The sequence below is a fragment of the Chrysochloris asiatica genome, unplaced genomic scaffold, assembly GCF_000296735.1.
Source record: "Chrysochloris asiatica unplaced genomic scaffold, ChrAsi1.0 scaffold00040, whole genome shotgun sequence".
NCBI lineage: Eukaryota > Metazoa > Chordata > Mammalia > Afrosoricida > Chrysochloridae > Chrysochloris > Chrysochloris asiatica.
Window position 1 is genome coordinate 5088862 of NW_006408558.1, and position 15060 is coordinate 5103921.

The following is a 15060-nucleotide window of genomic DNA, read 5'->3' on the forward strand; positions in this document are numbered from 1 at the left end:
CTGTCCACTGAAAAGGTAATGAGCTACATTTTTCATTTTCTGGGCAGGTGTATGTGTAGTCAGCATACATTTAATACCTTGGTAAAACACTTTATATTCAGAATGATTTCATGAGTACTTCAGAATCTCTTCTGAGTGAAACCTAGATTTTGAATTTTCACTTAGTCTCTTACTGCCTTTTAATTTCCAAGAAATATTTTTCTTCATAAATGTAAAATCTCTGATAAGTATGCTACTGAGAAAAAAATTGAGACCTTATTCTTTACCCTATCATATGACACGCATCTGGGATCTTATTCACATTCTGAAACTGGCTTAAAAACTTAAAAAAAATTATTTTATATTTCTGTTTGTTGTTAAGTACCGTGAAGTTAGTTCTGACTCATAATGACCCTGCACAGGGTTTCCGAGGCTGTAAATCTTTATGGGAGCAGAAAACCACATCTTTCTGGTAGTTTCGAACTGCTGACCTTGAGGTTAGCAGTCCAATTTGTAACCACTATGCTACCAGAGTTGTTGTTGCTGTTAAGTGCCATCGAGTCATTTCCGACCCATAGTGACCCTGTGTAGGGTTTCCAAGGAGTAGCTGGTGAGCTTGAACTGCCAACCGTGTAGTTCAAACTAACTTTGCAGTCTGGCGCATTAACCCACAGCGCCACACCAGGACTCCATGCTACCAGAGTAGCCCTTATAAAATTAAGAAAAGAAAAGAAAGCAGTTTCTATTTTAAGAATGTAAAATTTAATTTCCACCAGCAAGAGATCTTTAAACACAGTACTCAAGTTTATTGGCAGCCTACATAGACTATTAGAGTAACTTTTCATAGAACGTAATGTTTGCTGTTCATCACAGGACAATCTAATCATGGCATAATGAGATTTTAAGGGCTTTCTGGTCCTAGGATTACTCCTAACACCTGAATTATTAAAACAAAACTAAATATGCAGAATTAAAAAAAAAAAACAAAAAACTAAATATGCAAAAGTCATAGATAAGAAAACGAGTAATTTCTTCTATTATATCTACTTCATAATTAGTATTCATAATCTTGGAAGTTAAACTTCAGGAATTCTATAAAACCATTAAAATCCCATTGTCTTTTGCAGAAAACATTGCCCTAGTAAATGATGACCTCAATCTTTTAGAAAGAGCACCACATAGCAACCAAAAGGGTATAGCCAGAATGCCGTAAGATATAAGGATGGTGTGACTTTGTCTTCCGTGCTTTAGACATGTTCTAAGAAAACACCAATTACTAGAAAAGAACATGTTTGGTAAAGTGGACGGTTGCTGGCAAGTGATAAGGAGACAGAGTTAATCAGTCCAAAGACCAGCATTCAGTTTTGACTCTGATAGATAGATAGTAATACAAGAGGAAAACTGTACATTGCAAACATTCCATGATTAGGAATAAAAAGACACAGATATTTCTATTATGATGATAATGGTAGGAATACTATATCAACCTAGCACTGCTTCTAAAAATAGCCACTACAACTCCCTGCTCTGACTACTGTCACTGTAACTGGCCTAAATCACTTAGGGCAATGTGGTAGCTAGTTGCTGTCCAGCCGAGGAGACTCATGATGACTTTACGTTTAACAGGTTGAAACATTATTATGTGGTCTGGCACTATCCTCATAACTGTTAGTTTGTCGGAGCCCTTTCTGCACCTGCTGTGTGAACCCACACCATGAAGGGCGTCCCATGTTTTCACCTACCCTCCACCATGCATGAGTCCTTTTGTAGTGATTAGTCGTCCTTGATGGTGTGTGTGCCCTAAGTGAGCAGGATGATGTCTTTCCAGCCTTGCTTCTCAGGAACTTTCTAGCTGCTAACTAATAACTAAAATCCACAGAAGCTACACATTGTACCTTTGTTACGCAGTGGAGCATATCTAAGTATAAACGAGAGAGCTAAGTAGGAAAACTTTAGAAAATCTTTGCCATTTATATTTTCATGCGAGTAACACCGACATTATAGATTATTTTGCCAGTCATGCAACCTCCCTTGCCACTCTGTCACACCTGACTTTCAATAAGAATGCAAGGCTTACTAGCACGCATGTGCTATTTTGCAAAAATGTGTGGTATATTTGTGTCAGTCTTTTTTTTTTTCTCAACTGGCAAATGAGACTGATTCAAAAAGTTCATGGAAAAATTTCATCATCTTTTCATTTCATTTCCCATGAACTTTTAGAAGTACCCTCTTATGTAAATGTGTCCATATCCTGTAATAATTTAGATCAGATTGTTAGCATAAGTTACAGATGACGACAGATATGAAGAAGCAAGAGAAAATAATTTAACATCCTACACTGTGAGCTCTGGTAGCGTAGTGGTTATGAATTGGGCTGCTAACTTCAAGGTCAGCAGTTTGAAACTACCAGCTGCTCCACAGGAGAAAGATGAGGCTTTCTGCTCCAGTAAAGATGTGCAGCCTCGGAAACCCTGTGCAGGGTCACTATGAGTCAGAACCGACTCCACGGTATTCAACAACAACACTGTGATTTTACATTTGCACGCTGTTCATAACAATTTTCAAAATAAAACAGGTTTTGTTTTTTTGTAAGGTTTATGTAGCTAAAGTTAGAAATGTGTAATGTTGAAAAAGTACCTTAAAGGAATTAATTCATTGCCTTTCAGTTTGCGGCATTTTGGGGGATAGGTCAGATAGGTTTGTTGTTAAGTGCCATCAAGTTGGTTAGGATTCATAGCGGCCCTGTAAAGGGTTTCCAAGGAGTGGCTGGTGAGTTTGAACTGTTGACCTGTGGCTAGTAATTCAGTGCTTGTTTGTTGTTGTTGTTAAGTGTCATCAAGTCGGTTTCAACTCATGGCAACCATATGCACAACAGAACAAAACACTGCCCGGTCCTGTGCCGTTTTCACAATTGCCCACTGCTACTACTACTGGTGCCAATCCATCATGATGGGGGACTTCCTCTTTTTTGCTGACTCTGTACCTTACCAAGCATGATGTCCTTCTCCAGGGTCTGGTCCTTCCTGATAACATGTCCAAAGTAAGAGAGACAAAGTCTCGCCATGCTGGAGCCTAATGAGCATTGGAGGTATACTTCTTCCAACACAGACCTGTTTGTTCTTCTTGCTGTCCATGATACTTGTAATATTATTCACCAACACCATAACTCAAAAGAGTCAATTCATCTACTGTTTTCCTTATTCATTGTCCAACTTTCACTTGCATATGAGGTGACTGAAAGTAAAGGCTTGGATCAAGTAATCCTTGAACTGCTATCTTTGCTCTTAAACTTTAAAGAGGTCTTATGCAGCAGATTTGCAATCAAGATATCATTTGATTTCTTGACTTTCTAGAGAGTTGATGTTAGAACCAAGAAAAATGACGTTATTGACAACGGCAATCTTTTTTCCATTTATCACTGTATTATTTATTAGTCCAGTGGTGAGGATTTTGGTTTTCTTTACTTTGAGGTGCAACCCATACTTAAGGCTGTAGTCTCTGATCTTCATCAGTAAGTATTGTAAGTCCTCTTTGCTTTCAGTAAGCGGGAGTTGTATCATGTGCATATTGCAGGTGGTTAATGAGTCCTGGTGTGGTGCTGAGAGTAAATGCATTGGACTGCAAAGTCGGTTTAAACAGCAAAGTCCATGGTTCACGCACACCAGCCACTCCTCAGAAACCCCCACAAAGTGTCGCTATAGGTCAGAACTGACTCAAATCCTGATGCCACATTCTTCTTCAAATAATCCAACTTCTCCGATTTATTCGCTCAGCATATAGAGTGACTAAGTGTGGTGAAAGACTAAAATCCTGGTGCACACATTTCCTAATTTAAACCCCATGCTCTGTCCTAACAGCTGCCTCTTGGTCTGTGTATGATTCTTCATGAGTACAATTAAGTACTCTGGAATACCCCTTCTTGGCAATGTTATCTATAGCTTTTCATAACCCACACAGCCTTTGCATAGTCAATAAAGCACAAATAAACATCTGTTTGGTATCCTCTGCTTTCAGACAAGATCGATCTGACATCAGCAATGATATCCCTCATTCTACATCCTCTTCTGAATCTGGTTTGAATTTCTGGCAGTTCTTTGTGGATGTACTGTTGCAGCCATTTTTTAATTATCTTCATCAAAATTTTACTTGCATATGATATTAGTGACATTGTTAGATGATTTCTGCATTCTGTTAGGTCACCTTTCTTTGGAATGGACACAAATATGGATCTCTTTCTATCGTTGGCCAAGTAGCTGCCTTCCAAATTTTTTGGCACCGATGAGTGAATGCTTCTAGTGCTTAATCAACTTTCTGGAAAGATTTCAATTTGCATTCCATTCATTTTCACCAATGCCTTTAGTGCGGCTTGGATGGCTTCCTTCAATACGATTGGTTCTTGATTATATACTCAGTGTGAGAAATGCTGAGCATGTCTTTCCTTTTTTGTTTTCTAACTCCAGGTCTTTGCACATATAGTATTCCCATTAGCAGATGGAAGCAGGTGGGCGGGGGGTGGGGAGTGGGGAAATGCCAAATTTTCCAGCAGTAATAGTATTTTTCATATAGGTTAGATTTCTGTACAATATTTTTGCTTCTGAAAAATCCGTACAGAAGTCATACTGTAGAAAAGACAACCACTCAATATTCCTCAAATTAACAATACAGGCAGTCCCAAGATCCATTCCTAACTGTGTCTTTAAGAATTTGTAGGGAAGTCGGGAAAAAACACATACAATTCATATTTGGTGCTTTGGGATAAGCATCAGATTATCAACTGCCAAGTCAACAGTTCAAACCCACCAGCTGTTCCATGGGGAAAAGATGAGGCTTTCTGCTCCTGTAAAGATTTACAGCCTCAGAAACGCTGTGCAGTAACTAGAAGTTGCTATCAACTCAATGGCAGTGACTTTGGTTTGGTTTTAGTACAATAGAAGGTGTAAAGGATTTCAAAACTTCACGTGAAATAAGTGTAGGTGATTGTGATGAAGAATTCTGGTAGGACTACAGGTTGGCTCAATTGCTTCAAAGCAGGGCTTAGAACAGGTTCTTCTCAGTTCAGTCATGGCTGAGGAATTCCAAAGATGGTAACACCGACTCAAGCTGGCAGATGACCACACTAACCCTGAATGTGTACGGCTCACTACACCTCTTCTGAGTCACCTATTCCAAGGCTTCAAACTGTATTTTCCCCCATTTTAGTTATTGTGACAAAACATCCAAACTGTATACATTTAAGAATATTCCTATATTGCTTTTCAGCCATGCCAGAAGCAGTTCACATTGGTTCAAAACCCTGCTTAAAGGACAAGGAGAGGTTGTACAAAATTGGATGTATGCTCCCTGGGGACTGCTTGTATTTTGACTCTAAAACAAAATGCTGGCAAGAATCTAATGAGCTTCCTTTCATTTCCATTTCAATATTGTTTGAATGTGAGTTGAGGAGAGGACTGAGCAAAGAGTCAAAAATCAAGGGGCAAATGTTGGATGGATGGTGTCAATAAATCAATGAAGGGTATGCATCTTTCTATTAAAAGGAACATCCCGAATTCTTGTTGGTCAAAGTCACAGAATTATGAAATAAAGAAGTATATTTGGAACCAAAGCTTCCTGAGACTCAGAGTGTGGAGAGCTCAAATTAGTACTCCTTGTTACTTGCTAAAAGAAAAAAGTATATTGCCAATATCTATTAACCCTCTAGAGTACAACACATAGATTATCTCATGTTGAGTGTAAAAAAAAACACACCAATGTTGGCAGGCCCACATTATAACAAAGACTCAAGTGTAAGTTTATGGTTCAAGTACTTATGTGATAAAGCAAGTATGATCACATTAAAGAGAAATCTTACTACATGCTGACCGACAGTGACATTCCCCACAAGTGACTGATGCAGACACCCTACACAAAGAATTCTCCTCATTAGGCATCTCAGTTGCTACCGCTCTGGGTGGAGTGGTTCCAGTACCTGAATGCATTCAATCTGGTACCATCTTTTTGTTAGTTTTTTTAAATACTTCTACACTCTTAAGAAAGATCAAGTAACATATGTCTAAAGCTGGGTATAACTAGAAGTCTAAGATAATTTATTTAGAATATAAATGTGGCAAACAATTCTAGAAACTCTTACCTTGAAATGACTGCTTGGCTCTATCTACTAGTTCATCAATCGAATAACTGGCCAAATTTCCTCTGGCATGTTTAGTTTTACAGTAGGTGCAGGCATTGAGACACCTGTTCAAATGAGAGCAATGAATAAGTCTCAGATATATAAAGACAGTGTATACTTAACATAGAGAAAACAATCAAACAAACAAATTATACACTGAGATGCAACTTTAATACTATTTCCTAGTTTATACAAGATATATCAAAAATAAACATTTACCATGTGTCATATTTATTTTGTTGCCAACAAGCACAGAAATTTGCAAATTAATTCAACTATTTAAGAATGGTTGTACAAATTGCATCAGATTATCTTAAAATGCACATAGCTATGAAGAACAGAATTTATAAATACTAAATGATCAACTAATTAAAAGAAATTCAAGACCCACTGTTTTGTTTTTTCTACAATCTTTTGACTTCATATAAGCAGACAAAAACTTAACATAACTTATTTATAATGTCCTGGTGTGGCATAGTAGGATAAGTAAATGGACTGCTAATTACAAAGTCGGCAGTTCAAACTCACCAGCCACTCCTCAGATACTCTACACAGGATTGCTATGAGTCAGAATTGACTCGACAAAACTTAATAATTTATAATGTATTGTTCAGAAATGATGACACATGCTTATTTAGCCCTTGACCAATGATATAAGAATAGGCAACATGACATTCTCATAAAAATATATGCACCGGAAATTTTCAGATAATTTTTATGTCTTGAGATCAAAGAAAATAAACTATTAAAATGTGTCTGTTGGATATTCTTTGGAATTACATTAGTCAAATGGTTAAACAGATTTATTTCTCAATAGTTTTTAGACATGATAAAGAATTACCTTTTAAAATCGAAAATGTTGGTTCTACTTATGTACTTGAAAAATATAATTAAAATATAATTTAAAATACAATAAAACCGTCAGAGCATAATAAAATAGTTCCATGCCAAAAAGATAAGGCTCAACAACATGGAAAAGAACAACATATCTCTTTGGTGATTCAGTTGCTATAATGAATAGCAAAGTTTTCAATGATCACAAAACATAAAGGCTTGAAATTTTCTTTCTTTTGGAACAACAAAAAAATATTGAACTTTTAGTAACTTAATTGGACCATTGCTTTCTTTTATTAATATGCATCCTTAAATGTACACATGAATCATTATACTCCACAGTTAGTTATACAATGCTTACTGTCTATGATCTTAGCATAGAACCTGAAAGCAAAATAACACATATATTTGGAATTGTGTTTTATTACTTCACCAGCCACATAATCTTAATCAGCTAAAACCCTTTGCTTCACTCCATAGCAATTTATATTTAAATATACATTGTTGTTGTTGTTGTTATGTGCCGTGGAGTCGATTCCGACTCATAGTGACCCTGTACAGGGTTTCCGAGGCTATAAATCTTTACGGGAGCGTTCTGCCTCATCTTTCTCCTGCGGAGCCGCTGGTAGTTTCGAACTGCTAACCTTGTGACTCACAGCCCGATTCATAACCACTACGCTAATACATACATATATATCCTGGTGTGGCGCCATAGGATAAGCACTCAACCTCAAGATCAGTTTGAACTACAAGGTCGGTGGTTCAAACTCACCAGCCCTTCCTTGGAAACCCTATACAGAGTTGCTATGAATCAGAACCAACTCGGTGACACTTAACAACAACAATAATACATACAATGTGAGTGTGGTGGCTCCATACAACGAGCACTGGATTGTGAACCACAAGATGGGTGATTTGAGCCCACCAGCAGCTCCATTGGGAGACTTTCTGCTCCCGCAAAGATTTAGAGCCTTGGAAACACAATACAGGCTTGCTATGAGTCAGATCAGAATGGACAGCGCTTAACAACAACAAAACAAATACACATATTATAATTTATCACAGTTGTATGTCTTCTCATATTTTCAATTTCTGACCTTCCATAACAAGGATAAGGAAAATACCGTCCTGTTATCTTATCCTTGGGAAGGCAATTCACTTTTTCTTAGCTTTGAGTATGAGACAGTGTTGGAGGTGTTTTACACACATTAGCTCATTTAACTGAGTTGAGATTCAAAGCCAGGAATCTAGATTTCAAACTATATGATGTTTATTCTTCAGTTGGCTCTGTGGCAAACCATGTCACCTCATCTGACAAGTTGGGAACCCAGGAAGACTAGGGCTCTTCCTTCATAGTTCCTCAAATAGCTCCATGGTCCCCTCAATGTACTAAAGCCCCCCATTCATCAGGAGGTTCCCCTTAGGACTGGCATTCATTTGGTGAAATTTGGCTGCTTCCAGGGCATAAGAGAGCTTCAAAAAGTTCATGGGGGAAAAATGGAATGAAAAGATAATGGACTTTTCCAGGAACGTTTTGAAGCCCCTCCTATCTGCTATTTGCACCTCCTCAGACTCACCATGTCTCCTGGCTCCCTCTCTCATTGCTCTTTTTTTCTTAGATTACCAATAGATAACTCACACAGGGGAACAGATCTTTGCAATGTAAGGAATGTGGGAAAGGCTTTCTAGGTCCCCATATCTTATTTGACATTCAAGAACTCACAAATGGAGAAAGGTCATATATAATGAGTGTGGAAACAGCTTTAGCAATTCCTCCTGTCTTATGATTTAATAGCCCTGGTAGTGTAGTGGGTTACAAACTGGACAACTAACCACATGGTCAAGCAGTTCAACTTGACCAAATCTCCTGTGAGAGAAAGATAAGGCTTTCTGCTGCTGTAAACATTTACCACCATGGAAACTCTATACATGGATGCTATGAGTTGGAACGGACTCAATGACACACAACAACCACAACAACAACCAATACAGGGCTCCATGAATTAAGCTGATTATCTTTAAAAAGTTACTAATATTTCAGACTTAGGCTATAAGTTACAACCGTGTGGGAAAAGAGAAGGGAGGAAACAGATCCATTTTAAACATTTACAAGAAGAACTGGACTATACATGTAAGGCACGTAAAATTATGTCTGCATTTAGGAAGGGTTTAGTTATTGTTATTAAGTGCCATCTAGTCCATTCTGACTCACAGTGACCCTACATAGGGCTTCTAAGGAGCAGCTGGTGAGTTTGAACTACTGACCTTGTAGTTAGTAGTCCAGTGCTTGTCCTCCACCGTCACACCAGGACTCTAAGAATCTGAACTAGTCTTTACTAAATTGCTTCTCTGGGGTTAATTAGAACACATACACAAATTGTTGTTGTTAAATGTTATCAAGTGGGTCCCTTTATATGGGTTCTGAGAAGTGGCTGGCATATATATACATACACATACATACATACATATATATACATATATAATGTATATACACACACAATAAGGAGTTCTCAAAAAGTGTGGAAAATTTTAATTTTTCCATGAAGTTTTTGAAATCCCCCCAAATAAATAAATATACATGTGTGTGTTCCACATTTTATGTTGTCTAAAATGGGTTTCTCTTCTTAACCCACCGTTATCAAAGTAACCCTTTTAACTTTCACAAACTAAAAAGTTTTATAGAGTGTATTTTTTGTATGCATGCTGTAACAGTAACAATTCAAGCATTAAATCTGCTGTTTTACTTTTAAAAGGGAGAGAGATTTTATATAATACACGGGGGGGGGGGTGGAGATGCAATGCAAAATCATAAGAGAATGAGCTCTTTGATGCCATTTGGTTTAAAATAATTTTCCAATCCACCAGGAACTCTGTTACACAATCATGTAGACATAGCAGGCATCCCATAAAATAAAGAAATTCTTCATAGGAACGATAGTTTCAGTGACCGGTAAACAATTAAAGAATTGTCTAAGAGTAAGAACCCTGAGCCACTTTCTTCAACCGTCAGGAAACAAAAGATCTTTGAAGGTTGACTGTTGAAAGCCCAGACCAAAAAGAGATGGCTGTTGAGTAGCAAGGAACAAGCAAAATCCTGAATAGACTTAGGCTGTTTCGATGGAAGGATAAGACCAGTATATCACACCTACTAATCTTTGCACAGGTTTTTTGTTCTATGACCACAGGCCAAGAAATGACAAAAAGTCTTAAAGGTAGAGGAAGATTAAGCATTGCATTTAGCAGCAAAACGCTGAAGTTTCAAAAGCTATCAGGGGTAGAATATGTTTAACTTACACAAACTAGATGACACAGCAACGGATTTTCACAGATTAAAGTATTTCAAAGGGTTAAAACATATAGCAACTTGCCAAATTAATACCTGAACTACAAAAAACAAATAAAAAATTAAAAGTTTTAAAACATTCAGTCTTTAGTTTTAAATGGCATCTTTATATTATCATATAGGCTTTGGGACTAAAACAGCAGAGTTGGCCTATTAAAAATTCACCTATACTGATGTCTTTTTTCATGGAGGAGAGAGAAACAGCCAGATGTGACTCATTCTTCTGCTTCTCCCTCTGCTCCCAGTCAAAGACAAATCAAATAAGCAAAATCTATAATGCGCTGTACCACAAGGTCACAATGAACCTAAGGGTCAACAGCTCAATTCCACCAATTCTATAGGGTTACTATTAGTTGCAACCAACTTGACAGCACTTAGCCACAACAACAACATTTTTGATTCAAGCATTAACAAGTCAAACTAGTATACTCCATTCCAGTCACATGATTCAATTTTTAGAGTCCTGGTGTGGCACTTTTGGGTTAATGCACTAGACTGCAAAGTCAGTTTGAATCGCAAGGTTGGTAGTTCAAGCTCAGCAGACATATCAGAAAACTTATATAGGGCCACTATGGGTTAGAACCGACTTGACAGCAGTTAACAACAACAACAAATAAAGCTGAACCTTGGGAGTAGTTAATCTTACTTTCAAGGAACAGAGGACCCTAGGAGCATCAAGGGAAAAGAGCACAAGAGGAATGTGAGGCCCTATCCAGAGAAGCAGGGACACCAGAGATGGCGGCAGAGATGAGGACATGGAGTGAAAGAACAGCTGAGGACTACAGACTCAAGGAAAGAGAAAGGCTGTGTGCTGGCAGCCAGGAGGCAAGCTTGCAGAATGTGCCCTTTGGTTGTTTAAATGATCATATGTTCCTGATTGTTCTTGTGTACATCCAAAACAAAACAAACAAACCAGAGGGAATAGAAGCAAATATTGCTAAATGATGATGCACAGAGGGGGTTGTAATCACTGCAATGAAACAAAATACAATAGGATGAGTGTAAAACTGATGTTCTCTCATGTAAACTATCACTCAAATCACAATAAAAAAAAAAAAAAAAGGAACAGCCATATATCTTAAGAAACAAAACTAAGCCTCCCCCCCCCCCACACTGATGTCTAGTCAATTCCAAGTTAGAGTGAGCCTATAAGAGACAGTAGGATTTTGCCCCAGAGGGTTTCCAAGGTTGTGACTCTTACATCTTTCTTCCACAGAGTATCTGGTGGTTGTGGGTTAGAACCGCTGACTTTAGGAACCAAGCACTGTTTGTTGCTGTTAAGTGCCGTAGAGTCAGTTCCAACTCATAGCAACCCTGTATAGGGTTTTCAAGGAACAGCTGATGAGTTTGAACCACCAACCTTGTGGTTGAAATCGACCTTACAGTCCAGTGCTTTATCCCAATACCAATAAGTACTCAGAACAATAGCTGACTAGTTGACAGACCAAATCAGTTAAGCCCATCACTGGCTGCAGAGACAACTGCTGTGCTAAGCAGAAAAGTGGGTTGACAATTATCATTGGACCTGCATGGAGCAAACCCAGTGAAATACATGGTAGGAAAAGGGGTTACTATCTAGGGACATTAGAAATGTGGGTGGCACCAACTGGTGATAGGGATATTAGGCAGCTAGAAACAGGAAACTAAATCTTGGAGGCTAGAACCATAAGCAGGAACCCTACACAGGACATAAACTGAACCCAGTCTGTATGCCATGTGAAACAAACCACTTGAGAAGAGAAATGAAAGTAACTAAAGCTCTACCAAAAACTATCCATTTTAATATAACTGTCTGTCTTTACACTAGCAGTTTCCAGACCTTGGAATGCTACAATGCAATACAATTTAAAAACACCTACACAAAAGGAGCCCCAAATAAAATGCTAATGTTTTGTTTTTCCAAGTGAAGACAGTAGAAAGAAAGAAAGAAAGAAAGAAAGAAAGAAAGAAAGAAAGAAAGAAAGAAAGAAAGAAAGAAAGAAAAAGCTAAAGCTAAACTCCTCTCTACTGTCCTCTACAAGAGATATCCTACTTTAACAGTAAAACAGAAGGAAAGTCACAAATGCCATTTCACAAGAAAACTTAAACTATACTTCCTTTATATTTCTCATTGCACAAGAAGCCAACAAATATCCACCAAGGTCCAAAGATGATTCATGCTTACGATAATTCTTTACCATTTCCGTGTTGTCTTACATTTCAATGGTAATCTTTAGAGTACAAGACATGCAGGAAAAAACAGCAAAGAAAATGACTTTCTAGAACTGAATATAGGCCTGAATCAACTAACATGCCAATGGATGGGAACATGGAGGAAACATAATTAATAAGTAACTACAATAATTTCAGTTGAGTCTTTAATGTCTTCATTTGTAGCTGAAAGTTTACTCTCTCAGAGACAAGGTCCCATATACATAATGGATGTGTTTACTAAAATACCATGGTGAAAGATAGCAACATTCTGTTAACAATAAAGCACATAGTTTCCCAAAAGTTTTCTTCTACTCCACCTATACTTTTTGTTTCATAAAAAACAATGAGAGCAGTCAAAATATTAAGGCTAAGATATTGTCTAGACTTTCCAAAGACAACAATGGAGACAGCAGTATTCACCAAATAAGATTTGCTAAAGGAACAAAGATATCTCGTCAACCACTCGATCTGGAGACCCTATAAAAAGGTACTCTGTATAGTACGTAATTCAGCCTAACTTATGAATGTCCAAGATGAAAACTAAACAGGGTTTTTACAGACAACTATCCATTTGAACTGCAAGGTTGGCGGTTCTAGCTCACCAGCTGCTCCTTGGAAACTCTAGACAGGGTCGCTATGGGTCAGAATTGACTCGACGACACTCAACAACACCATCTATTTGCTATCATAAAAGAACATTTTATTTGCATACATACAATTCTACCCCTAGCTCCTCTACACACCTTGGAGCATGTTTGTTTTTTTGTTTTGCTTGTTTTTATCTTTTTAGGTACAGAGACCTGGCCTCTTACCAAGCTCAATGAATCAAAGTCTACATGAATGGAAACAAGGCATTTGTATTTGTAAAAAGTGGTACTATTACTATGTGCTTGAGTTGAAGCCCCATTTATATAATGAAATGAATAAGGAAGACTGTAGAAGAACTGATGCATTTGAATTATGGTGTTGGAGGAGACTATTGAAAGTGCCACGGGCTGCCAGAAGAACCAACAGATCTGTGTTGGAAGAAGCGCAGCCAGAATGCTCCTTGGAGGCCAGGATGGCCAGATTTCATCATCTCTCATACTTGGGATATATTATCAGGAGGAACCAGTCACTCGAGTAGGATGTCATGTTTGGTAAGGTGGAGGCTCAGAAAAAAAGAAGAAGACCCCAGTGAGATGGATTGGCACAGTGGCAGCAGCGACAGGCTCAGGTTTAGCAACAATTGTGACGTTGGCCCAGAACCGGGCAGTGTTTCATTCTGTTGTGCATAGATATGAGTTGGTGCCAACTCGATGGCACCTGACAACAACAATATTAAAAAAAAGAGAACACAGTGGCTCCATACGATAAGCACTGGACTCTGAAGAAGGTTAGCGGTTCAACCTCACCAGCCATTCTGCAGGAGAAACACAAGGTGTTAGGCTCCAGCAGATTGAAAGCCTTGGAAACACTATGCAGGGTCTCTTTAAGTAGGAACTGACTCAACGGCACTTAACAACAGCAACATATTAGAAATAATTCCCACGGCTGAGTGGTTAAACATCACCTATAATTAAACTAAAAGTAAAACTAAAGTTATACTTTCGAATATTCTAAAGACAGTGAATGAAATGTGATGCCAATCAAAGACTTACCTAAGGGTTAATCTTTTGAAGGTTTGACTGAGCCACATGCTAAATATATCAACCCCCAAATCTAAATAATGGACAACAAAATATAGTTAAAAAGTAAAGGAGAACCAACGAGGAGAGCTATTGTTTTTGCTTCCTCAGGGGCTCTTGAAGTGTCTGGCGTCTGCCAGGGTGAAATCTCACAGGAAACACTGGGCCGAAGTTAATTCTATATCACAGGTACCATATTTTGGCGCCCGGGATAAAAGATATTGTCCTAGCACTGGTCAAAACATCCTGGGGGGTGGGGAGGATCTTATATTTCAACAGAGTCAAAACTAGAAAGCTACATTCAGATAATTTTATAACCTGTGTGGGAAAATAACTTATGTTGTTTGGGACAAATAATGCTGTGAGTAATTACATAATAAGGAGCTCTGGTAGCATAGTGGTTACGAATCGGGCTGCGAACCTTAAGGTCAGCGGTTCGAAACTACCAGCTGCACCGCGGGAGAAAGATGAGGCTTTCTACTCCCGTAAAGATTTACACCCTCGGAAACCCTATACAGGGTTGCTATGGGTTGGAACCGACTCTATGGCACATAACAACAACAACAATTACATAATAAGAGAGACGAAGGGTTTTTAATTGAATTGGAAAAGTAATACCTAAGTATTTCTGCAATTACCCACTATTTCAACTTAAACTAATTTACCAAATTCAAGAGAAGCGATTCTAAGAAGCTCTGGTAGTGTAGTGGTTATGAATAGGGCTGCTAACCTCAAGATCAGCAGTTCAAAACTACCAGTCACTCTGCTGGAGAAAAATGAGATTGCAAGCCTTGGAAACCCAATACAGGGTCACTATGAGTTGGAACCAACTCCATGTCACACAACTACCACCATTATAATAATTACAGTAAAATTAA

At 38.2% G+C, this 15060-nt stretch overlaps 1 protein-coding gene across 1 annotated transcript in view; it reads right to left on the reverse strand.

Annotated features, from left to right (window-relative positions):
• The window catches only part of CDKAL1 (CDK5 regulatory subunit associated protein 1-like 1), a 980453-nt gene that overhangs the window by 525415 nt on the left and 439978 nt on the right, over window positions 1–15060 (reverse strand). Inside the window, exon 8 of the mRNA XM_006860787.1 lies at window positions 6107–6210. Coding sequence (XP_006860849.1) covers window positions 6107–6210 — 104 coding nt within the window. The remainder of the gene's footprint in view (window positions 1–6106; window positions 6211–15060) is intronic.